Source organism: Theobroma cacao, chromosome 9 (genome assembly GCF_000208745.1).
Source record: "Theobroma cacao cultivar B97-61/B2 chromosome 9, Criollo_cocoa_genome_V2, whole genome shotgun sequence".
Classification (NCBI taxonomy): domain Eukaryota; kingdom Viridiplantae; phylum Streptophyta; class Magnoliopsida; order Malvales; family Malvaceae; genus Theobroma; species Theobroma cacao.
This window is the reverse complement of record NC_030858.1, coordinates 33,801,328-33,827,426: the sequence shown is the minus strand read 5'-3', so window position 1 is coordinate 33,827,426 and position 26,099 is coordinate 33,801,328. Positions and strand designations below refer to the sequence as shown.

Here is a 26,099-nt window from a genome sequence, read left to right as displayed (position 1 = left end):
CTGTAGCACTCACCTTGGGGGAAAAAAAATCGACAATAAAAAAACCCTAGTCTTTAGTAGCAAAAAGCCACAATCAATCAAAAATCCCTAGTCTCTAGCAGCCACAACAATCCACAAAAATCAAGAAAAATACATCAAAAAAATACCAAAAAATCAAAAAATATGCACAATGAGAGAAGGAGAATGGTTGGGTTCTTGGGTGAATTTTTAGTTGATTTTTATGGGGGATAAAACTTGGTTAGTTGCCGCCGGTTAGAAGACAAATTTTGGGGGTTTTTGTGCCACCGGTAGGAGTGTTAGAGCCAGGGTAGTGCCGCCGGTAGAGAGGAAACCCGATTTGGGTAGCCGACGAAAAGGGAGAGGAGGAGATCTTGGGTAGCCGGATAGTGAGAGGGTCGGAGCAAACAAAGAGAGAGAGACCGATGGACAGCTAAGGAGAGAGAAGGCCAATCTGTGCCAAAAAAGAGAGAGAAAAGGTTGGTTGACTGCAAAAGAGAGGGTCGGTTAGGTAGCCGACGACGGTAGTGAGACCATCCGAGAAGTGTTACCGGTGGCGAGTAAAAAGAGAGTGTTTTGGTTAAAAGAAAAGATGGAAGCTTTTAGAGAGAAAAAGGGTCCTGCAGCTTGAGAGGTGAAGTGAGTTAAAAAAAAAAAAAAAGAGGAAAGTGAAGGGGAGAAAGGAAGGTCCAAGGGTCAAAGGTTATATAATGTCGTCATGTTGATCTACCCAAAGCCTCCTTTTGAGCGCCAAACGACACCGGTTTTGTTGTCTGGGAACTGTCACACCAAGCCCTAAACAGTCCCGCTCTAAGGCAGACTAGGGTCCGGTAGCAGTCTGGGCAAACTAAGCCCGATCAGGTAAAAATTCTTTTTTTTTGTATGGATCTGTGATGGACTGGTTGTTTTAGGGCAAGCCCATTTTTTTATTTGATTAAGCTTTGTATTTAGTAAAATTAAATGGTTTGAGCATGATATTTAAAATCTTTTTAATAATATTTTAGAGGATTTTAGAGGATTTAAATTGACAGAAAAATGTGAAACAATAATGTTAATAGTAGAAGGTAGTAAAAAAGGTTTAATTATTTTTTTTTTAGTCACCACAACAAATCCTTTGTTTTAGGACACTATTAATAGTTTTAATAGTATATTAAGTGAGCCTTAAGGTACCATACTATTAACCATGGAAAGAATACGAAATTGTACCAATGATGGGATGATTGGTCGGGATGCGAGAAGTTGCAATCTCGGGCCAATTTTCCTTAGGGTCAGAATTCGAATTAAGGCTCCACCAGTACGATGGGAGGGCCTCGATTTCGAGATCTCAAATTTTTTATAAAAATAAAAAAATTAACAACACAAAATCATCAAAAAATAATAAATAAACAAATAATAGATAAAAAGGAAAAAATGGAAAAATATATAAAATAAAACAATAATGATAATAATTCAGATATGTACATAATAAATTTGTGAAAAGGTAATATCCATGACATTAAATCAATAGACAAATAATAAAAACTATTAATGAGGAAAACCCAAAACACTAAATGATTTAAAATCAAGTATTAAATATCTAATGGTATAAGGTATAGATTAATAAATATTATGTAAAAATGATAAGATAAGAAATATCAAGGAATATATAGGAGTAACTTAGAATAAAAAATGTAAAGTATGAAAAATAATAATTAGAAATAAAATAGAAAATATGATAATAAAAAAATAAAATAAAATGAAAATAATAATTAAATAATAAAAAAATAAAAAAATAGACAATTGCATTAGCATAGCATATATATATATTGCATCATGCGTATCATTGCATATAAATATTTCTGTTTTTGAGTTTAAGCCCCGATGATAGGATCTCCCGAGGATCTTGCGAAGGCAGATATTTCTCAAAAAGTTTCCTAAGTGAAAAGATGTCCTCGGGTCCCACCAATATGATGGGAGGGTTCGAGAAACATCTTTAATAAAAGGCTTTTGCCCGAATTAGGTCCATTATGCACGAAAATATTATTTTAAAAGAAAACATACGATGACCCCGATGACGGAATTTATTCGTCGAATTTGGGAAGGCGAATTTCTCGGATAATCCCCTAGGTGAGAGAATATCCCGAATCCCACCAGCATGATGGGCGGATTCGAAAAATATCTTCGATAAAAGGTTATTCGTCCGGGATTTTTATCTCACGCCATGCATTTTATCTCGCCACTCATTTGCGTTCCATTTTAGGTTAAATAGGAGATAAAAATAAAAGAATAATAATTAAGGAAATGTAATGAAATTAAAAATTAAAGCCTGATAGGATAATCTAAAAATGGTACCGTTTATGGAACAGGCGTTCCGGGGGTGCTAATCCTTCCCCGGACGTAACCGTACTCCCGAACCTAGATCCAGAAAATTGTAGACAAGTTTAAGGTTCTTTTCGGTGGACTTAAAATTAATTTAAAGCTTCATCAATTAGAATCGAGTCAATAGGTGGCCAATCACACCTAGTAAAAAAAAGATTGGTGGCGACTACCTAGTTTATTTTTTAGTGAGTTTTCACATTTCACGTCTAGCGGTCGGGGTCCCGGACCCGCACGTTACGACACCCACACACAAGGTTCACAATTTCCTCGCATCCATGGCCACCATTGGTGCCACAAACATACCCACACAATTATCAACTTATTTCCAAAAATTACTCAAGCTTAAAATCAAAATTCTTACCTTTCCTTGCTTAAACCACCAAAGCCGAGCTTATTCCTTCATTGACTCTCCACAGCTTCTCTCTTGAACAATGGAGTCTCCTTGAGTGATGAATCAACATAAACCTTCAAGAGTGAGAGGAAATCTCACGGGTTCACTCAATTTTGAGCCAAACCTGTGCCTATCTTTTTTCTTTCTTTCTCCTTTCTTCTTTCTCTTTGGCTTTGGGCGGATTTCCCTAAGGCTGAGCCTTGCAAATGCTTTTCTTTCTTTCTTTTTCTTCATCTCGAATGGAAGCTCTAGATCTTTCTTTTTTCCTTGGTTTTCTCACCATGAGCGAATTGCCTAATATCCATAACTTTTTTACTTTTCCTTTCACTTTTTTTTTGTATTAAGTCACATGGCACAAAATATTTCCACTTCCTCCACACGTCCATCACTTCGATTCTTTCTTTCTTCATTATTTAGTTTTCTTTTTTTTTTTCTTTTCTTTCATCTTTGTTCTTTTCTCTCCACATTTTCCTCATGGCCGGCTTGCCCATGCTTTAATGGCTTTTAACTTTTTTTCTTTCCCTTTATGTAGTAAAATTATAAAACCAAAACTTTTGAAATCCATTCATTTTTTCTTGATTAATTTATTCTATACATTACTTTTATTTCATATCTTATTCAATCCTCTTTGACCCATTCAAATCACATGTGCACATCACATTTCCACATAATCTAACTTTGCTTGACTAGTAAATTCTCAATTAGTTTCAAATATTAAAATTTATACATAAGTCCTCAAACTTTTCTTTATTTACCGGATGATCCTCCAACTTTCATCCTTTTTAATTGGGTCCTTCCAACATTTTTTAAATTTCAAGTTCTTTCTATTTTTCTTCCTTTACATGTGTACAAACAAAACATCGAAGTTACACTTCAATACAGTATCACCATAATATTTAAATATTTTCTTACTCGCTCTAATTCAATTTAATAAAGACACGTGAGTACAATTATTATTGTTTTTTTAAAATTCTTTTTTATTTCTTTTTTTTCACTTAAATTAATCATATAATCCTCTTTCATGATTAATTTTGACAACAAATAAAATATTATTTTATTTTAAAATATTCTGTTTACTTGTCGTCGTTATTTGGTACTTAAATTGACGTCAATTGACTTTTCATTTTATCGATAAAGTCATATTATTCCTATACAGGATATTGAATGTTACACAGTCACTTGACTATTCCTCGTTTTCTGGAAAGACAAACTGCACGTCTTCGTTATCTCTGTATGATTGAACGAGAGCAGCTGCTTTGTAGCAAACATCCCAATCATTGCAAGAGGAGTAAAGTGTGAAGAAGGACCAAAACTATAAATGACAATACAAACTAGTCGTTGCCATGTTTCAGATCTCGAGTGTCTTGGAATTTTACAAACAGTCCATTAACCACATGCAGGATATTGCTTGACAGGTCATTATCAAAAGAACATTGTTTAAAGAGCTACCTGGAAATAAAAGAAATCATTGGCCAAAATATTTATGGGACATCAAGACACTAGCTGAGCAAAAAAGGAAAGAATCAAGACACTACATAATTCAGTGAGCAATAGGGCTGATGTAAGTCTTTCCTGGTTCAGAGTCCTGCAATCATTTCAAGCATTGAATTTTATTAGTAGCTTATGAATTATTATTCTAGACATCAATGATGGAGCTCTTTAACTCTATAACAGAGTTTGAACAATTGTCCAGGGTCTGTTTACTAAGTTAATAATTAATTTTTTAAAAATATTTTATATGAAAGTTCATGAAGTTAAAAAACTCTATTATCCGTGTTATTTGATATTCCTAATCTATTTCGGATGGATAAAATAAGTTATACATTGTAAAATCTATTTAAAAACTAAGTAATTGATTTTTTTAATATATATATTAAATAGATATATTTCAATCTTTTAAACTTATTCGTGAAATTAAAATACTCGATTACAGATGTTATTTCACACTCCAAATCCATATTGGCTGGGTAAAGCAGGGAAAAACCATCTCTAGCGCCCATAACTGTGAAAGAAGCAAGCTTGATTGATATGGCCCATTAAGGAGAAGTTACAGGCTCTAGCCCAGATGGTCAGGTACTACGGTCTGGGAGGAGGCGGAGCGTTTTCCCGGTTGGAGGCGAAAGCTTGGAACGCAAATTGGATTGACAAAAGAAACGAAACGGTGCGTAATTGCTCTGTAAAACGGCGGAACTCTGAAGCAAGAAACTTTGAAGAGAAGAGAGTGGAGAAGTTGCCATAGTACTTCATTTCAAACAACTCATACAGAGCCTACGGTGAGAATTTGATTCTAACTCTGTTTGGTTCCTTAGAAAACCCAAGGAAAGCAAAAGAAAAACGAACTCTTTTTATGTTTGGCAAAGTTTACTTAAGAATTGCACACATTTTCTTTGATAAAAGTCTTGAATGAAAAGAGCAAAGAAATTTTATTAGAAAGAAGAATGAAAAGAGTTTAACAAAAATTGGGTACTTAAGGAAAAATTATTATTTTTTCATGTTGATTGAATTTAGCAAAGATATAGTTGAATGCTTACAAACGAAATATATTTGAAAAGAAACTTTGAGCAGGAAAAGCTCAAACTTGAGTTAAACATAATATGTTTAATTTTGATCATGGGACTATGATTAATTACAAATGTGGTTATCTTCAATCTTATGCTTTTTCTTTTATATGATTTCATTGCTGTTTCTGAGACCCTTAATGATATTAAATTACTAATTTGCAAAGGAAGCAGCTTTTGGTATTCTATAGTATATGAGTACTTGTTATTGGTTTTTCATAGTTGTTTTGACTAACTAGCCCGTTGGGTATTGCTTGAAATGAGCTTGCAGCACTTTGAACCAGGAAAGACTTCATCAGCCCTATTGTTCACTGAATTGTGTAGTGTCTTGATTCTTGACTGTTGCTATTGATATGGCCGCGGCTAAGACTCGAATAAGTAGCTTCTCTCGAAACCTTTCGACTGCAGCCCAATCTCAAGGCCCCGGACTCAAGTGTGGGCCAAATGGCACAGTCTTTCTATCTTCTGGGATACCCGACCTTGACAGTAATGTCATACATTTCTTATCGTTGCATAACATTCACTTCGGGCATTGCTTTCTGTTAGTTCTTTCATGTGATTTATTCTCTTATTCTGTAGTTTTTACTTTATATGTAGAGATTCTAGGTGGCGGGTTCCCTTTGGGAAGCCTAGTTATGGTGATGGAAGGTGCAGAAGCACCTCATCACATGCTTTTGTTGAGGAATTTCATGGCTCAGGGACTTGTTCATAATTAACCTCTTCTCTATGCTAGTCCAGCTAGAGACCCAAGAGGATTTTTGGGCACTTTGCCTTGTCGTGCCACATCCAAAGATGACAAATCTCGTGAACATGATCCAGATCAGGTGCCCCTCGTTTTTAACCCCCTTTTATCTGTTGGTGTCTTTTTCAGTCTGTTTGAAATCTCATGTCTAAATGCTAACAATGTGAATAGCATATTTTAAAAACCTGCAGGAGAAAGGTCTGAGAATTGCTTGGCAGTATAAGAAGTACTTTCGTGAAAATCAACTCAATTTTAATTGTCAAAGAGGTAGTTTTTATTTCCCTGGTATTAGTCTTTATATCTTTTCACTTGTAGGTTTAACAAAAAGTTAATGCAGCTTGGTTTGGGGTCTTAATAAAGGTTAGGAAAAGAATTTTTCTTTCAACTCATTATGCATTATTGGGTGTTAGCTTTGAAAGTGCACTGTTCTTAACCTATGTTAATGCTATTCTCTCCTTGAAAGCTCTACACTGAGATATCTTTATGTAATCATGGTGCAGATGGTAAACATGAGTACTCTAATGAATTTGACTTGCGGAAGCCCCTAGAGAGGCACTTCCTCAATGGGCAGCGTGTAGATTGTGTTAGCGTCCAAGATTCTCTTAATCTTTCTGCTCTTCAAGACCGTAGTGCAACATTTTTATCTCAGTTTCCACGGTATCATCATTTGCTTTCTTGGTCATTTATTCATTATATTTGGAAACATTTGATCATGCCGCCATATTAGTCATTCTTTTATTTTACTTTTACCTGTTATGTCATCTCCTTTAGCTCCATGGAGAATACTGTATAAAGTATGGAAGTCATATTTTTAGTGTCTCAACTAACTTGTCATTATCTTTTATGTCTTTGTTTTCTTCTTTATTATTTCAGTATATTTACCTGTCTTCCTGACCTCTTTTTGCTATCTCATAGAAATGATGGCAGCATCTCTTGTGCTGGTCGTATTGCTATACAATCATTTTGTGCTCCTCAATGTGCATATTCCAACACGGTTAGTAGCAAGCCCTTATGAGTTGAATAATTATATTTTCCTTCCTTCTTTGAAAAGTTCTCTTGTAAGTTAAGAATTTTTTGAAGGTTTTTTAGCACCTTCTAGACTGTAGAAACAGTAGTTTTAACATTTATTTTGATGATACATCCACTGTTGTTAAAGTTGTAATCTATTTTTTCTGTTAATATACTACAATTGCAGGAATGGGATATGCTTTCATTTATTAGGTCTCTCAAAAGCATGGTACGGTCTTCAAATGCAGTCGCCTTAATAACCTTTCCACCTTCCCTTCTCTGACCATCCTTCTGTAAAAGATGGCAGCACTTGGCAGACACGTTGCTCTCTGTCAGAGCAATCCCAGGTTTATTATCATCCTGTACCTTGTGCTCATGGTATGCGTTAATTTCAAATGTATCTTGACTTATTGATCTCATTGGAAGCTTCTGTCAGATGAAGACAAGGAATTGTCACAACTCCTTACTGGTTACCAGGATATGGTTGGCTTTCTCAATGTGCACAAAGTAGCATGCATCCACACACAGGTTCATTAGCATTACCCTTCATCCTAGTGTTGTACCAACTTAATTGTTCCTACCTTAGAGTTCCTCTGTCTGCAAATTTATTCACAGTAGCCTTATTGTGCTTATTATCTTACATTGTTTTACTTAATCATATACCTCATTTGTCCAAACTTTAAGCAGGTTCCTGTGATTCTTGAGGCAACAACCTTTTCAATCAAGTTGCAAAAGCGTAGATTTTTGGTTTTAGAATGTTTAAATCAGGCCCCTGTTGATGGTTCAAGTGGAACTTCATATGGCACATCTGGTAGTTGCTCTGGTTCCTCCAAGACTGGGAACCTGGATTTTTGACTGCAAACCTCAGAAGGATTCAACTAATCACAACAAGAATGACAAACCATCAGAAATGAAGTACTAAATTCGCCCTTACTGCATATTACTTAAGGTTTTTCGACAGGCAGCTGACCGAGCAGTTGAGGACTAGCCACAACCACATATATTGTTGATCTTATCTGCTAGATTCGTTCTATTGCTAGGTGATTGCGTACCCCTAGCAAATCTTTTGATGAGCCAGATAGGAGATGTTTGCTAGCTATGTGAAGTAGGAAAATCTAAGAACTTAATCAAAATTTATTACATTGATTACCTTAGCAAGCTTGCTGTAACTGATTCTGGGGTCCCTCGTTTCTTCTTTTGGGATTGGCTTTTTGCTTAGAAGAAATTCTGGTTGTGCACTACCCACAAGAAACTACTGTAAACGTTTTAAAGTTTATTGAAAAACATGTTTGTGATTTAAGGTTTGAGTAATGTTCCATGCTTTGTCCATGAGGTCTCTTGAGTGTTTTATTTTTCCCATGCTTGTAGCTGCCAAAGTTCATAGTTTGAAATAATGAAATAACCAAAATAGTGTTAAAGAAATGCATGTACAAATAACAAATATGATAAAAACTTGTGAAGAAAATATTCTGCTAAATCTTAGATTGTGCCATTTGACTCTGTGTAGCTCATTTTATAATTAATTTCTTTTTTTTTTATTTTGAAAAAGAGAGATTCGAGTCCATTTATTTAAACGAAAGAATATATATACTTACGATTAAATTACATATTTAGATGTATATTACAAATCTTATTAATAATTTTAAAATATGTAGTAAAAAATAATGTACCTTTTTTCACATACAATTCTAAGAATTGAATTCTTCAATAGAAGAAAAAGTCTAACCTATTTAATTTAGTTGTCTAATTTACAATTTTACCCTTTATACTGCTCTTACTTAGTAATTTGGAATGGGCATTTTCGTCTTTATATTTAAACTTTGTAAATCTAGGGTCTTGTCAGGGTATATTGTATAACGCTTCTGTACTATATGTTAAAATAAGGTACATGGGCTACAGTAGTTGAGGAGGCCTAAGGATAAGACAGCTGGCTCTCTGCTTTTGCGCTTTTTTAAGTGAGAGGATTAAAACGACGGCCTTTTATCTTTGACAATTTTAGAATTTTTTTAATAGGAAAATTCATCGGAAAGGAGAGATGAAGACGACAGGATTGGGCAGGGAGACAGGGAGGCCAAGGGTGGGGGATGCATTAGAGAGAAGAGGAAGACAAAAGGGCAAATAAGGCGTAACATTAAGCAATTAGCCTATTCAGATTGTTTGGTTTTATGATCTGCCAGCAATTTTCAATCAAATATTGATTTTTGAAGCTGTTTTGAGTTTTGGCAAATCCAAATGCCCGGGGACAATTTACTGATGACCTTCCATGGAAAGATAATTAGGCAACCTGAGGAAATTTATGTGATTCCCACTCCCACATAACCCAATACTAATCGAGTTCATCAATGGAAATGTGCAAGTAAAAGCCCTTTTCAGCAATATTTATGCAGCAACTTTTTCTCTATATTGATTATTCAACATCATAATAGTTCAATGGCAATTATTGCATTACAAATTGCATGAATTTTGAGCATCATTCTTAGAACATATATAGAAACATATACAATAGAGCATCAATGCCACTCAATGGACCTTGCAGTCTTGATAGCATTCCAGATTCATTGAAACTTGCAAGGCCACCATACACCGCACAATCTTGCTGGCACCAGCCTAGGTAATTTCGATGGATTCCTTGTAGGAATCATCCCCATGTATTCCACATATGGACAAAAGGTGGCTCAATTTTCAACTGTGTAGCACTAGCCAAGGAGAAGAGAAATCCAGTTCAGTGTTGAAGTATTCAATCAAAATATGCAAACTTTGAGACTCAGTCACTTGACTGTTCCTCATTCTCGGGAAAGACAAACTGCAAGTCTTCATTATCCCTGTATACTTGAACAAGAGCAGCTGCTTTGTATGCAAACATCCCAATCATTGCAGGAGTAAGCTGTGAAGGAGGAGGACCAAAACTATAGATTACAATACAAACTACTTGTTGCCATGTTTCAAACTTCGAGTGTTTTGGCATTTTACAAATAGTCCATTAATCACACGCAGGATATTGCTTGACAGGTTAATGTTAAAAAAAAAAAAAACCTCGTTTAAAAGGCTACCTGGAAATCAAAGAAATCATTGGCCAAAAATTTATGGGACAAGATCCACAATCCATATACAGCAGCTGGGATAACTAGTCTTGGAGAAGAAAGAGCAATGCCACTACCCTTAATTGATCTCTCAAAGAACTCCTGCAAATCCTCGCTTCTTATTCCTATTCTGAAATAAGAAAACAAACATCATTGTACACAATCAAAGGGAACAACAGTCACTCATTACTACTATGAAAAGTGCGATCACAAATAGAAGATAGAAGTTTTTAGTAGTACTTTTTCAATTTCTTTAGCAAGAAAATCGGAGGAACCATTTCCTTGGATAGGTTGTCCACATGTTGATATAAAAGCTGAAGGTATAAGCAACTGTACATAAAATGAATTAGGTTAATACTGGTACTAAGATGACTAATAAGAATGGAAAAAAAATCATGAACAATAACAAAACGGTTTCTCTCCTCTTCCTATCCTTACGTAGATGGCACATGAGCAACTTTTGTTCCTAAGTTGAGCTTGCTGAAGTTCTAATCAGTTGAATTATATCATCAACTAAGTTAATAGATGGTTTGTTCAAGTCAATAAACTTTTGATTGACTCCATGCAGAAATATTTTTCCAGGAAAAAAATTTATTAGGCCTCTAATGATTTCAAGGGGAATATGGCTATCATGTCTGAGAAAACATGTATCTCCCCATTACTCGGATGAATGCAATGTTTTCTTCAATGAATAAGATATGAATGGGAATATTTTCTTTCCAACACATCATCTCTGCTATGTAAATGTCTGAAAAGATTGATGCTTTAACCTTAATCCATTTCCTCTTTAGTTCTAGGGATTCATTACAAGCATATAGGTTGCTAAACTCAGCTATTGAAGTGCCAATTCAACCGAATTAACCTAATTACAAATGTAGCAACTAACCTGAAAAGAACCCCTACTGCATAACTAACAGCAGCCTGCACAATATCAAAGTAGGTCAGTTCTATGGGAGCTAATCATATACATGACAATTTCTGAAAATTTCTCTTATTTTCCTCTTGAAGCAATATCTCCTAAACATAGAACAAAGTTCTGCCCAATGCTTAAAAGTAAAGAATCTTAAAAGGATTCCAGATTCATTTACACCTTTTACAGTTTTCAAACAGGGCATAACTGATCAAGACGTGCTGAAAGATTATCCATATCATTAAATTTTAGGCATCACAATCACAGCTGCTGGTTTTGGTTAATACATTACCTGAACTGATAACACTATCAAACAATAACCACTGCATGCAGTTCCAATACCAACTGATAAAAGCATCAGTTCCCTCTTGAGCTACAAGATCATATGAAAAACGATCAGCATCTTTCACAATAATTTAACAAGTGTTTGATGCAAGACTTGATCGTAGTTTGCCACCAAAACTCTTCCCAGTTATCCAGAGGTCCTTGAAACCTTATGAAGCAATTTCATATAAAAAATAAACCCCCATAACTAACCGATAAATGATGAGTTCAAGATGAGTAGCATACAGCTTCATATTTAAGAAGGTTCAGCTTCTTCCTTCTTTCACTGTCATCCTGCGACACCTGTGATCATATGCATAATAACAAAGGGTGATTTGCTTCTTTTAATTGACAAGGTTTTTTGGAGTTTCATAGATGTTGTGAATTTCCTCTTTGTCTGATTTAAAATTTTCCACCAACTCCAACACACTATATGGATTGAACCCATTGGAGGGCTTGCTGCCCTATAGTGACAAGCGAGAGCAGCCACCATGTTAATATGTTTCAGGGCCGAACCTAGATTGGCCTAGCATTAGTCTCACGCACACATGCGTGTCACTTTGACTTTGCTTCTTAATATTTTTAAGCATAAAGCTTCCAACATGGATAGCACAGGGCATAATGATAACCAGAAAAGGGGGGGTGGGGGGTCAAAAAAAAAAAGCGCACCTTGGCAATGGCCTTCTTATTCATTGGTGCAGAATTGTCTCCCAATAGCCATTCCTGTGTTCTTGACAGCTTCAAAAATCCACCATCATCATCACTTCCCATAACCTGCATATTTAAGGATTGATAACACAAGTGAATTCAATCAGCTTGGTCAATGAAATAATATGTGTGAAAATAAGCAAACATGGAGAGGCTACACAGCTAAAAGAAAAAGAAATCTCCCATCCCCCCCAAAACAAATATGCTCCCTATCTGATTCACAAATCAGGAGCAAACAAGAGGTTTTGGGCCAAGAGAGTTGAGGCAACACTATAATTACGTATTATACAGGAATAACAAATATGTTAAACTAAGATCATATCAGCATATAAAGCAAAGAGATAATTATGGTACCTGTTCCGCTTGCTGACCAGTGTCAGCAGATTGGCCAGCATCAGGATCAACAACTTTCAGAACTTCTCTCTGCCACAGCATGTCGGAAGCTTTGGAAATAAAATCTCCATTTACTTCTCTATCCTTGAAAAACATCTGCAGAACATCCTCTTCTACAGATTCACTCCCTGTAAAATATATTAAAAAGAAAGAAATAAAAAAGGACCATCTGCCAGCAATTAGTAGCCATAGAATCATATATAACTCAAACACTAAACCTCAAAACACCTCTGAAACTAAATGGTGGGAATTCCTTAACTAATCCAGTCACTTGGAGTAGAATTCACTCATTTGCATGAATGGTTCAAAGGTAAAATGGTATAGAAATTGCAGCATGGGAGAAGATAACCATCGAATACAATTCAATTGCATTAGAAGCCATTATCATGATCTAACATAAGAAATTCATCATAAAGCAAAAGGAAAATTCATGAATATTATTAATCTTTAGTTTACCTCAGTAAAGAACCACCCTAACTAAAAGTTGATTCACCTTTCAAAAAAAAAAAAAAAGACTAAAAGTTGATTCTTTGATAACCCAAAAAGCATTCTTGTTTATTGACATATTAAAATCCAGAAATAAGCCAAAAAAAAAAATCTTAAACTGTAAAAGAATCCCATACCAAATATGACCTAAATAACCATGAGACTGAAAACCCAATGGCATAAACTGTAATGTGAAGAGGTTACCTGAATGAGAGCTTGTTTTCAAGACAAAGACAGTTGGGGCTCTTCTGGAAAGCGGTGGTGTTTGAAGGCGAGGAAGAGGAGAGAATCTTGTAAATGGGGAACTGCTGCAGTTGGTGATGAAAGCAAGCGCTGAGAGAGTGTCCATTGGAAATGGCCTTTTGCGAAATAGGTGGGAAGCAAAAATATCTTGAAGTGGCAAAGAATAGAACTGGCAAGGGCGTTATCCGTTTGACAATGTATTCTCCAGTTTGACAGCCAACTATCTGCCCCTCCACGCCGTTTAATCAACTCGACTCACACTTTGAAGCACTGTAAAAACAACCCTGTTTACTGTGTATGATTTTCAATATAATTGTGTTTTCCAATATAATTCAATTTATGGAGCAGCAGTTTTTAATTAAGGTAAAGTAAAAGTAATTTTTGATTAAAATTACATAAAAATTTATTAATTAAAAAAATAGACATTTTATCTTAAAAGAATGTTTAATTCAGATAAATTATAATATTTTTAAATTTTAATCAAAATTATGTAAAATTTTATTAATTTTGAAAATAGACACATTATTTTAAAAAAAATGTTTGTCATTAAACATAGAAGTCCAACTATTAATCAAAGTTAAAATTTTTATTAGTTTACTAATGTGATAATGTTTTTTAAAACAATGTTATTTTTAAATATATAAAAAATTGTAACATTATATAAATTTTTATTTTTTTAAAAATATCAGAAAATAACTGTCGCGCTCTCTAGGGAGCACTAGTGCTTTCCTCTGAGTATGATCTAGAGCTCTAAATCACGTCAGATTTGGTGCTCCTTATCACCAATCGATTAAATTATTTAAAAAAATTAAGAAATTAAAACAATATTTTAATTTTTTTGTTACTTGTGTTAAGAATTTTGAATTTAAGAGTTTATTTTTCAAAATAACGTACTTTTGTGTAATTTTGTTTAAAATTTAATATATTTGGTATTTTATTTATTAAATTACAGTAAGAAAAGTAAAATCCACGTGGCGCAATAAAATGAGGGAGCATAGGAAGGAGTTATGTCGAGGAAGCAGAGGATACAACATCGGAGAACGGTTAAAGGACAGCCTCGCGCTGTTTCCTCTTAAAAAAAAAAACAGGTTAATCCCGCTCCTGAAACTCGAAGCTTCTTCTTTTTTTCCATCAAAACAAATGACCGCCAGAAACAAATATACAAGAGAAAGAAAAAGGAAAGACAAGAGATGGACAAAATGAAGAACGAAGAGGTTCAATCAACGGCCAAAAAGCAGAGAATCGCAACTCACACCCACATCAAAGGCCTTGGTCTCGATGTAACCACTCCCTCTCTCTTTCTTTTTAATGGTTTTTTTTTCCCGTTTAAATGCTTTGCATTTTTGTTTATATCTTTAATCTTGTTGTATTTGTGAGCATTTTGAAGTTTTTTTATTTTTTTTTTTGTTTTAAGCCATGGAAAGTGTGTGGGGTTTTAGGCTTAAAATGTTCACCATTTATGGTTGTTCAAGTTACTGGAAAAAATACTTTAAATTTAATTGAATGTCCAATAAATGGAGATGATTATGTAAATTGAACGAATTTTGATTATTCCTCAACTGATGGATTAAGGAATGAATTGGCTGGCTTGTTAAGGCTTACGTTATTATCAAAGGGTATGGTTTTCTCAATACATTGCAGAGTTGGATAAGTGGGTTTTATTCATGTTTTTACACTATGAATTTCGTGGAAGAGGCTTTATCGAAAAGCTTTTGAGCATTTTTGCATGTTTAGAAGGGGGAAATGCAAATGTAGATTTAAAAAATTTTCGAATCAATGGCATTAAGGTTGTTGACCTGGGAAATCATCTTATACTCTATAAGAGCGAAATACAATTTCCTAAGAACAGACTTTGGATCCTTCCCTCCCTGACATGTCCCTCGACCCTCCCTCTTCCTTCAATCGCCTCCCTCGACCTTCCTTCCTTGGCCCTCCCCTCCCTCGACCTGTCTTGACCCTCCCTCCTCACGTGATTGTGCTTTCCCCGTCCTGAATCCTCCATCTATCCTTCTCTTTCCATCTGTACTGATTTAGATTTTCTCTCCTGTCTCCCTTGCTGCAAAACAGAAGATCTGCAGCAGATTCTGAACTTCCCTTTGCTGGAATATAAACTATTTTGATTATTTTTGCTGTTCACCTGCTGGATCATTGTTGGATTTTGTCGGATTTTCTTTTGTTGATGTTGATTTTTATTTTCTGTTTGTTCCTGTTGATGTTCATTTTACTTGTTCCTGTGTTAGTTAAATTTAGAGTTAAATTTGGCCCTTCCCTCCTTGACCTGTCTCCACCATCCCTTCTCTCATGACTGCTTTTTTTTGTCCTGAACGCTCCATCTCCCTCTCTCTCTCTCTCTCCTTCCATCTGTACTAATTTGGATTTTCTCTCCTGTCTCCCTTGCTACAAAACCATAGATCTGCAACAGATTCTGAACTTCCCCTGCTGGATCAGTAAAAATCACAAACTTTTTGATTATTTTTATTGTTCACCTGCTGGATCATTGTTGGATTTTTCTCTATTGGTGTTGATTTTTATTTTCGTTTTGTTGCAGTTGATGTTCATTTTACTTATTCCTAAGTTAATTGAATTTGGGGTTTCATATATTTACCGAAGGCAATACATTTATATTCCATAAGCATCAAGATATTTCTGGAATTGTTTTCGTTTTGGTAAGATTCCATGGATTATGTTAAATAATTAGTCATTGTGTACTCTTCTGCATTAAACGAGACTAGATTCCTATCTCCTCTGCAAGCAATATTGGATAGGCTTACGTGACTCTTCTAAAGTTTGAAAGCTGGAAAAGTCTACTGGTTAATTAAGCCAACTCAAAACTAACCAGAAATAGTATATCTTCTTAAAGATCGAGAAAATGATATTGGTATCTTGCTTCTATTAAATTCATTTGATTGCCCTTATGGAATGATGTCAAAGTGAAATAATTGGCTTTGAATTCATTCTAATTCCAATAATTGGCATTACTTTATAAAAAATAGAATGTTTTATACTTTGTGTTTTTCCTTTTTATTTTTCGATGGATTATGACTTGTAAAACCATGTTGTAGGAGAGAGAGTGATGTTTATAGGTAACTAATGATAATTATGAAAGCCAAAGCTTTTGTTTGGTCGTTTAATGGAAATAAATATTTATCAAGTAGCATAGAGTATTTGCTTTAGAGATACTTTTCTTAAATGCATGGGAGACTTTTGTCAATCTTAGCATGCCATTGGTTCATATGATGTAATAGTAATTAAATATTATATTTCTTTCTTGTAGATGGATAAAAAATCTTTGCATGCAGCAGTTATGGGTGGAGCTGCTTCAGCAATGGCTGTGGGAATTATTTTTATTGAAAGATATAAATCTAGGAACAATGTACCTATTGAGCCTAGTGTTAATACATTGATAGTGTTTTGTGTAGAGGTGATACCCATTGTATGAACCAAAAAAGGATGAGACTAGTTGCATTTTTTATATTATGTCACATTCTTAGTAGGAATAATTTACTACAATCAGTTAGATATGTGTCTATGAGAGAGCAAGATTATATTTTTGCATCTAATTGGTCATAATGTAAGTTTGCTGGTAATTGGATTGAAATATTTTAGATCAATTGAGACAGTTCATTGATACTTTAGAACTGTCTTGAAAGCAATATTGAAATTATATAAAGATATGATTAGGTTACCAGATGATTCCACTCCACCTGAAATAAGGAATAATCAGAGATATTATCTATACTTTAAGGTACGCAATAATGTTACTTATTCATTTTTTTTATTTTTTACAGAAAATGTTTATACTTTTTCCTAATTTATCTTACAATAATAATAGGATTGTGTAGGAGCATTAGATGGTACTCATATTCGTGCTTCTGTGCCACTTGAGATTCAAGAAAGATTTCGTGATCGAAAAGGGGAAATGACATGAAATGTTTTGGCTGCAATCGGTTTTGACTTGAGATTTAACTATGTGCTTGCTGCTTGGGAGGGAAGTGCACATGATTCTTATATTTTGACTGATGCATTTTTGAGGCCTTGAGGATTTAGCACTTCGAAAGGGTAGATAATGACATTTAAAAAATTAATAATTGATATCTTTTGATAACTAATTTATTTAGCTATAATTTTTGTGAATTTGTAGGTAAATATTATCTTGCTGATGATGGATATGGCATATGGAATGGAATTTTAAGTCCATATCGAGGTGTTCGAAATCATTTGGAGGAGTTTAGTGATCATCATCTTGAGAATGAGAAGGAGCTTTTTAAACTTCGTCATTCTTCATTGCGAACTAGTGTTGAACGAGTATTTGGAATTTTGAAGAAGTATTTTCGTGTGTTAGATTTTGAACCATTTTGGAATTATGACACACAAGGAGATATAGTTTTAGCTTGTTGTATCATCCATAACCACATAATGGGAGTTGATCCTAATGACTCAATCAAGAATTAGTAGATAACACAGAGTTTGAAAGGATGAGAGTTCCTCAAACAGCTTGTGAAGAGAGAGAAGAAACTAAAGAATGGATGACAAAAAGAGATGAAACTGCACATGCTATGTGGATTGATTTTAAGAATGGGGGAATTTAATTTGTGAATTGACTATAAGATTATGAGGATGTAGTTTTTCTGTTTTTTTTCCTTACATTGATACGTTGTGAAGGTTTTTATTATGTATGTTGTTTTCTACTTGCTGGAAGACGTTGTTATGAACATTTAAGTTGTTATTAACAGTTGATATAGACATTTGTTTTTTTGTGTATAATTATTTATTGTATTTTTTTTTACTTTTTATAAATAATTAAGATAAAAATAAAAAATTACAATGTTGGAAAATTTTCCTTTATTGTGGAGATAACAATTAAGCTTTTGTGATTTATACAATGCTACAAAATTTATTTAATATTATGATTTTACTTTGTAGCTCAAAACTTATTATGTTGGAGATTTGTAAGATGATTTTTTAATTATATGTCTAAGGTGATTGTCTTGCAAAACTTATTTATCATTATGTTTTTATAATTGGATTTTTGCAAGACGATTTTAAATTTTATTTATGTGTATGTTTTTAGTTATTTGATTAGTTTTTTGGATGTTTTGCATAATTGATAAATATTGATATATTTATAATGTTATGGTGGAAAATCTTTAAAGGTAGAAAAATTTTAAAAGTTGGTTTGGTGGTGATTCAAACAATATAAAATATATATTTTTTTAATTTATTTAATAATGAAAAGTATTAAATTTTTCAATAAAGTGTTTTTCATAAAAAATTTTTTTTTTAGTAAATTAATTTAAACTTTCCATTACCAAATAGAATGATTTTTTTTTCAAAAAAAATAGAATGATGGAAAACCATTTTAAAGAGTTGTATAAAATTTCTATTTATGGTGTGCAATATATATATAGATGTGTGTGTTCCTCGTAGCATTCAATTCAAAATCCACGTGGCGCAATAAAATGAGGGAGCATATAGAAGGGAATTAGGTCGACGACACAAAGCTGAAGAAGGGTTTAAGAAAAGCCTTGCCCTTTTTCTTCAAAGAAAAACAGCCAGGTTATTACCCGCTGCTCAATCTTGAAGCTACTTGTTTTTCCATCGAAACGAAAGACCGCCAGAAGCAAAAACAGAAGAGGAAAAGATAGGAAAGAGATGGACAAAATGAAGATCGAAGAGGTTCAATCAACGGCCAAAAAACAGAGAATCGCTACTCACACTCACATCAAAGGCCTTGGTCTCGATGTAAACTGCTCTCTCTCTCTCTTTAATGGTTTTTTTTGCAGCTTAAATGCTTTGCATTTTCATTTATTTTTGTTATATTGTTGTAATTGTGAGCAGTTTGAAGTTTTCTTTTGTTTTAAGCATGGAAATTTCAATTTTTCTTACAAACCTTCTCTGGATATGGGGTTTTAAGCTTAAAAAGTTAACCTTTTATGGTTGTTCAAGTGACTCAAATTTATTTTTAAGTTTTGGAAAATTTGGGTTTGGTCTATTTTTTAGTTTTGTAGTGGGAAATATATTTTAAATTTAATTTATGTCCAAAGAGATGGAGATGATAATATATATTGAACGAATTTTGATTAAATCTCAACTGATGGATTATGAAATGAATTGGCTGGCTTTGTAAGGCTTATGAAATTTTTAATTCATTGAAGGGTTGGATAAGTGGGTTTCTTCATGTTTTTACACTATGAACTTCGCGGAAGAAGTTGGTTGATGTAATAATAGAAATATGCTAGTTGGCTAACATGTTCTTTACCATATCTTTCTCTTTCATTAAGTTGTTATTTACTAGCAAAAAGGCAACCTGAGTGCCTCTCCCTTTTGACCAATTTCCAATCTTTTATGAACCTTCTTCTCCTTTGTTTACCAGGCCAGTGGAAATGCCATTCGCCTGGCTGCAGGTTTTGTGGGGCAAGCAGAGGCAAGGGAAGCAGCTGGTCTTGTGGTGGATATGATAAGACAGAAGAAGATGGCTGGCCGCGCACTTTTGCTGGCTGGGCCTCCTGGTACTGGGAAAACAGCTTTGGCCCTTGGAATATCCCAAGAGCTTGGGAGCAAGGTTTCCTATCACTTTTTCCCCTTTATATTTTGATTATCCTTGAACTTTGGGATTGTTAGTGTTCCAGTTCTTTGGAGGGATTGTCAGTTTTGGTATATATACATTCCTCTGCCTTATTTGCAGGTACCATTCTGTCCAATGGTTGGATCTGAAGTCTACTCATCAGAAGTAAAGAAAACTGAGGTTTTGATGGAAAATTTCCGACGGGCTATTGGTCTACGTATCAAGGAAAATAAAGAGGTCTATGAAGGAGAGGCAAGTTACAGCTGATGATAGTTCTTTGTTGCTTGTTTTATATAATTCTTTCCTCTTTGTATTGTTGGGATAGCAGCAGAGCCTGATGCCTGGCTGGTTTTTTTTTAGGTTACTGAACTCTCTCCTGAAGAAACAGAGAGTGTAACAGGTGGTTATGGTAAAAGTATTAGCCACGTAATTATTGGATTGAAAACTGTGAAAGGGACAAAGCAACTGAAGTTGGACCCTACAATTTATGATGCCTTGATTAAAGAAAAGGTAAGCCTTTAAGTTTCTCTGCTTTATGTTGTGGAAAACATTGTTCAAGTTTTTGTTTTTCTGACTTCTTGTAAACTTTCTGAGGCACTTAGTATGCTAAATATTCATCCCCTTCCTCCCAGGAACTTTGCAATGTTTAGATTGTTATCTGCCTAAGTGTTTTGGCTTAAATTGGATATCTACTGAGATTCGTAATTTGACTGGCAGGTAGCTGTTGGAGATGTTATATATATTGAAGCAAATAGTGGAGCAGTTAAAAGGGTGGGCAGAAGTGATGCTTTTGCCACAGAATTTGACCTTGAAGCAGAAGAATATGTTCCACTTCCCAAAGGAGAGGTTCACAAAAAGAAGGAGATAGTGCAGGTTTGTCACCACTGAGCTCAGGGTTATCTCTATGTGTTCCCCATTGCATTCATGCTGTAGTATATTCTGATTGGCCTTAGAGGCTTCCTTCTGCTCATGTTTTATACAGATGGGCATTGACATTTGTCTACTTTGGTAATTAATTTTGTTTGTAAATATCCTTCTAAAGGACCATTATCATCATATAGCATTGTGGTATAAAGAATAAGAACTCAAGGTGCATGTCTTTCAATGCACTTGAGAAGTGAGAACTGTTTTCTGAAATCTCTCACCAATAATTTGCTGATTACCAACTGTTATTGGTCTGCGTAAGAGCTGTAACTCAATTAAGAAGAAAAAAGGAAAAAAATCTATAAATTTGATGCCTTCTACTTTTGTCTGAGTTTTTACAAATATGGCTTTGCTGGGCTTAGTCCTATTTGCCTTTTTCTGGTTCTAAATTTGTTTGTTTTGGACTGATGTTGCAATTCATAAAAGAATTTCTTTTCTATTCTTCACCACCAGGATGTAACACTACATGATCTGGACTCTGCCAATGCACGGCCGCAAGGTGGGCAAGACATATTGTCTCTAATGGGTCAGATGATGAAGCCCAGGAAGACTGAAATCACTGACAAATTACGACAAGAAATAAATAAGGTATAATTTTCCAAACACATTTGAGATCCACCTCTATGATGATTTTTGTGGACAATTTGCGTGAGTAGGGTTTTACTAATGTCGTGTTTCTGTTACCAATAGCTAGTATCACTGGGAAACTTCACTAAACTCCGTGTCTTATTTTCTTGTCAAGTTTTTAGAGTTTTGCCTGTATACCTTACATGGTTACATGGGAGATGACGTACTGTACAGCATATCCTGTATCTAATGTCATTTATGGGTTTGTTGGATCAGTTTGTAGATCAAAATATTCTTAAAGCTATGAAATACAGTATATATCTCAATCCATCCTTTTCAAGTAATAACTCCAGAGTGATAAAGTGTTCCAAAATTTATATGCTGAATTTTCTTTACCCGCCATTGTTTCCTATAGCAAATTTATGTTTCCTTCATCCCTTTTTGTCTGAGTAAATTGTCAAATCCTAATAGTGTAAATGTTAGTTTAAGAACTAAAGTCTCTTTAGCTAGTTGCTGGTTTAATCCTAGTAAGATCCTGTTATGGTCTGCTTCTAGAGGCTATCACTATCTTCTATGGTTGTGACTTTTAGAGTCATAGGGATTGCTTATTCAAATTGGATATAAGCTTATTATCGGATTTCAACTTCAACAATTATGCTAAATTGTTTGTTATAATGATAGCATGTCTTTTAATTGAAATAGTTTTGTTTGTGACAGGTAGTTAACCGGTATATTGATGAAGGTGTGGCAGAGCTCGTCCCAGGAGTTCTATTCATTGATGAGGTCTCCTCCTTTTCTAAACTTGAGCTCTCTCCATTCTGGGATATGCCCCTAGAGGCATGGATACAATGTAGATTAAGATATTTTCTTGGATCATGACCTGTGCACATGCTCTAAGCTCATATGCACATCTTACATGCTTAAGTTTTCTAAATCATGTTTGCAGGTGCATATGCTGGACATGGAGTGCTTTTCATACTTGAATCGTGCTTTAGAGAGCTCACTATCTCCAATAGTAATTTTTGCTACAAATAGGGGAATATGTAACGTAAGGTAATGAAAATCTTTTTGAGGTGTTGGAAGTTTTAAAATATTTTCTTTTAATTACATCTTAGAGGAAGTTTTAACATATGAACTTGCGTATAAAAGGAGCTATTATCTATCATAATGACTTCTGTCGTTACTTCAATCTAAGTGTAAGAATGCCATTAGCTATTTGGTTTCGATTTCGATGGAGCGCAGAGTGCAGAAAAAGCCTGTTATTACAATAAGATTACCCCTAAAATGATTTGGTTGTTGGGGAAATTTTTGCTCTATATGCAAAATTTGGCTCTTATTAGAGGCAGGTGATAGGATGAAGTATGAATCAATATCAGCTAAATTCATCTACTATGGAGAGTAGGGAAATGATAATTTTGATTCCTTTTCTGCTAAATAATATTGCATGCCATAGGAGGGGAGCTACACACATTTTTTAATGAGGTTAGCCTTAAATTTGAGTGAGGATTGATGAAACTAGAATAGCTAAATCTTCTTGGGCAAGGTATATTGCCTGCATTCACTGCCAGCGTCCGTTTTGTATTTTTTTCCCCTAATGCATCCCAATTCCTGGCCTATGCAACTGGGGGCAGCCAACCACAGGCTTTGGGTTATGCAAGCTAGTTTCTTGCTTCAACTACTGTAGCTGATAATTTGGGTTGGAGTATAGTATATATGTGATGTTTAAGCATAATACAAATGGAGGTAAATGGTTTAGTTATACTGACTTTGATAATGTTTTGGTCAGACTTTAGATAGCATCATGTTACTATAAAGAAAGATTGATCTCCATTTTGGTGGCTGGATTCCAATTGTCTTTATGGTCTATCTGGGATGCAGTGGAATGAAATGAAATCACAATGGATGCTCCATTGCTTTTGGGGTTTTTCCTTCCCCACCCACCTATCCTTCCCCAATTGTCCTTTCTGTAACATTATTTTTAAATGTATTGTGTTTCTGTGGAAATTGCTCTTTCTATGTGCACGACAGTAATCCATAATCCACGTGTGCATTTGTTCATGCCTACGTATAGGGTCAGCATAATTTTTCCATGTTCATTTTCCTGGCATGCAATTTAAGAATCAGAATATGAGACCTCTTTTGCAAGGTGATTTTTCTGTTTTGGCCTGAAGATAGGTCTCATGTTAATTGTTATATTTTCTAAAGGTATACTAGATATCGTGTATTTTCTTTGCTAATGTGTTTTGATGCCAGTTTCTGAAAAATGGATATGCGTTTTTGCAGGGGGACTGATATGAATAGTCCTCATGGCATACCTGTTGACTTATTGGACAGATTGGTGATCATCCGCACACAGATTTATGGTCCTGCTGAAATGATACAGGTTAAAGGCCTGGTTATATATGTGCCTTGTTGTCAGCATAACTTTGTTATCTGTAGCATTCTTTAAATGACGACCTTGCTATATTTTCTTTTACTTATTGTGATCTGCAGATATTAGCAATTCGTGCACAGGTGGAAGAACTGGTTGTGGATGAAGAAAGTCTAGCATTCCTTGGAGAGATGGGACAAAGCACATCTTTAAGGTGAGGCATAAATTCTACTTTTGCTCTGTCATTTACCCTTCTCCATATGCAGTATACTTACATGTTGCTGTTTCTTCAGGCATGCTGTTCAGCTGTTATCACCTGCTGGCATTGTGGCAAAAATGAATGGTCGAGACAGCATTTGCAAGGTAATTAAATATTGGGAAGCAGCTACTCTTCATGATCGTTCTTTATCATCAAATCAAGGAGTAATTCTGAAATTTTTAAAAAAAAAAATTTGTTTACAGGCGGATCTTGAGGAAGTGAGCAAGCTATATATAGATGCCAAGTCTTCAGCGAAGATTCTTCAGGAGCAGCAGGAAAAATTCATTTCATGATAACCCTATTTAATTTGTTTCCCCTTTCCAAGCAGTTTTACCTTGAATTTTGTTGTGTGGACTGCGGTGCTGCTGTGTTTGAGTAGCTTCCTTGGCAGCAGAAGGTACAGAAAGCTGAAGGGTCTAATTTAGGGATACCGCTGTACTTTTTGTCCGTCGTGCATAGTGTCTGCAATGGAAAATGGGTTGCGGTTGGAGGCATGTAAAGGCAGGGAGGTATACTTCCTAAAGTCTTTTGGTACACATGTGCCTTCCCCGCCATTTTCCTGGATGCATTTTAATCTTTGGTTAATTCAAAGGTAAAATGGGCATTTAGGTGCTAATTGAGACGTGTAATTGCTGACTATATCTCTATGATGTAAATTAGACGGATGTGACTGGTGAATTATGGATAATGCTTCAACTCCAATCCAGATTATTAAATCGGTGAATTTATAATCCATTTAAATGATTAACATAAATGAAATTTTAAATACAATTAACATTATTAATACGATTAAATTAAAATGCACACATTACCAATAAAATACAATTTCATTATTTAAATATAAACTTAATAATTATAAAATAATAAAATATTAATATTTATCAAGTATAGTGAAATCCATTACTGTCATCAAATCATAATAAAAATTACATTTATATGGGAGTTTGAATTTGTCATGATCGAGTGAAAATTTAAGTTTATATTTAAATCGGACTTAGATGGGTCAGCTCATCAAATCAATGAATTGATGTGGGTTGGGACGGGTTAGCTTTATAAATTTAAAAAATTAATAATTTTAATTAATTTAATAATTTTATATATTTAATTATATAAAATTAATAATTTAATTATCAATAATATTATTTATTTTATATATTTTAATATATTTAATATTTACTTATCAAATTAATAATTTTAATTTATCAATTAAGTCATAAAATAATTTTATTAATTGAAAATTTATTAATTAAAATTATAAAAATAATTTAAAAAAAAAATGAATTGACCCAACTCAACTCATGGACTAGTAAAGAGTGAGCTGGGTCGAGGATTCACAATCCATATAAAAAATAGATTAATCCGACTAAACTCATATTTTTTTAACCCACAAATATTAGGGCCGGGCTGGACCGAACTGGTCCATATTGACAGGTCTATATGTCTGGTACACAAAATTGCATGTCTGGTACACAAAATTGCAGGCTTAAGTAAAACTCTATTCCGAGGCTCAGTTTGAAAGAAAACAAGGGTTTTACTCGATCGTTGCCGGATCGCATGATGCTTCAAGCTTCAAAGCACTTACAAAGAGCAGTCGTTGCTTCTGATGATCTTAACTATGTATTGAAACTAATATAAAAATCTTATGCACTCATTTAGAATGGCAGACGAAGTAATTACTTACTTGATTAGTAAAACAAAAACGTGTTTGGTAGAGAATAAGCCACAACTAATGTTTGTTATGGAAGAATAGCAGAAATTAGATAATATCAGCTGTACGTCCACACGGCTGACAACAAATCCATCAACAGGACTTTGTCCCTGTGCTTTAAAGTCTTTGTTTGTTCATTTATTCTCTTCTTTTCACATTACATTTTCTGCATCCCTCACTATAATAATAATAAAAATAAACATATAGTCATTATTAGTCTAATTCATTTCATTTTGGTTTTCATGACGAGTTTATGAAGCAAAAAACAAATAATTATACACATTAGTATATTAACTTTTTATTTTCCAAAATATACAACTTAATTAAAAATAATTAAAAGTAATATTAAATCAAAGTAAGGTGCGTATCATGATTATTTAATTTGTCTCCTGAAAATAAAGTGTCGAGGGTAACGTATAATTAAAGGTAATATTAAATCAAATTAAGACGCGTATCATGATTAATTAATTTGTCTTCTGAAAATAAAGTCTCGAGGGTAGCGTATTT

General features: G+C 34.2%; 2 protein-coding genes, 2 long non-coding RNA genes and 1 pseudogene across 8 annotated transcripts in view; 3 read left to right on the top strand and 2 right to left on the bottom strand.

Annotated features, from left to right (window-relative positions):
• The window catches only part of LOC108663335, an 18,792-nt gene extending 15,828 nt beyond the window's left edge, over positions 1-2,964 (bottom strand). For all 3 annotated transcript variants that reach the window (XR_001929300.1, XR_001929302.1, XR_001929301.1), the window contains exon 1: positions 2,717-2,964. This is a non-coding gene — a long non-coding RNA (uncharacterized LOC108663335). The remainder of the gene's footprint in view (positions 1-2,716) is intronic.
• Positions 4,670-8,377, top strand: LOC18590273 (annotated as a pseudogene).
• LOC18590272 lies at positions 9,406-13,420 on the bottom strand. Of its 2 annotated transcripts, XM_007015694.2 has the most exons (9): positions 13,160-13,419; positions 12,431-12,597; positions 12,038-12,142; positions 11,615-11,671; positions 11,337-11,417; positions 11,021-11,055; positions 10,375-10,464; positions 10,105-10,264; positions 9,406-9,938 (listed from the first exon to the last, which is right to left on the bottom strand). In XM_007015694.2, the coding sequence occupies exons 1-9, from the start codon at positions 13,302-13,304 to the stop codon at positions 9,819-9,821; spliced, it is 960 nt and encodes a 319-aa protein (XP_007015756.2). In that variant the 5' UTR covers positions 13,305-13,419; the 3' UTR covers positions 9,406-9,818. The 2 variants fall into 2 exon arrangements, with proteins under 2 accessions (XP_007015756.2, XP_007015757.2); XM_007015695.2 differs by lacking the exon at positions 11,615-11,671 and having other exon boundaries at positions 9,421-9,938; positions 13,160-13,420.
• On the top strand, positions 14,283-17,955 carry LOC108663170. 2 transcript variants are annotated; one of them, XR_001929166.1, is made up of 4 exons: positions 14,283-14,478; positions 16,473-16,943; positions 17,031-17,257; positions 17,340-17,955. It is a non-coding gene; the product is annotated as an uncharacterized LOC108663170 (long non-coding RNA). The 2 variants fall into 2 exon arrangements; XR_001929165.1 differs by having other exon boundaries at positions 17,031-17,955.
• Positions 18,661-24,608, top strand: LOC18590271 (ruvB-like protein 1). Its single transcript, XM_018128344.1, has 12 exons — positions 18,661-18,940; positions 19,572-19,760; positions 19,884-20,015; positions 20,124-20,273; positions 20,481-20,636; positions 21,141-21,275; positions 21,972-22,037; positions 22,201-22,307; positions 23,538-23,637; positions 23,748-23,839; positions 23,919-23,988; positions 24,088-24,608. The coding sequence occupies exons 1-12, from the start codon at positions 18,851-18,853 to the stop codon at positions 24,175-24,177; spliced, it is 1,377 nt and encodes a 458-aa protein (XP_017983833.1). The 5' UTR covers positions 18,661-18,850; the 3' UTR covers positions 24,178-24,608.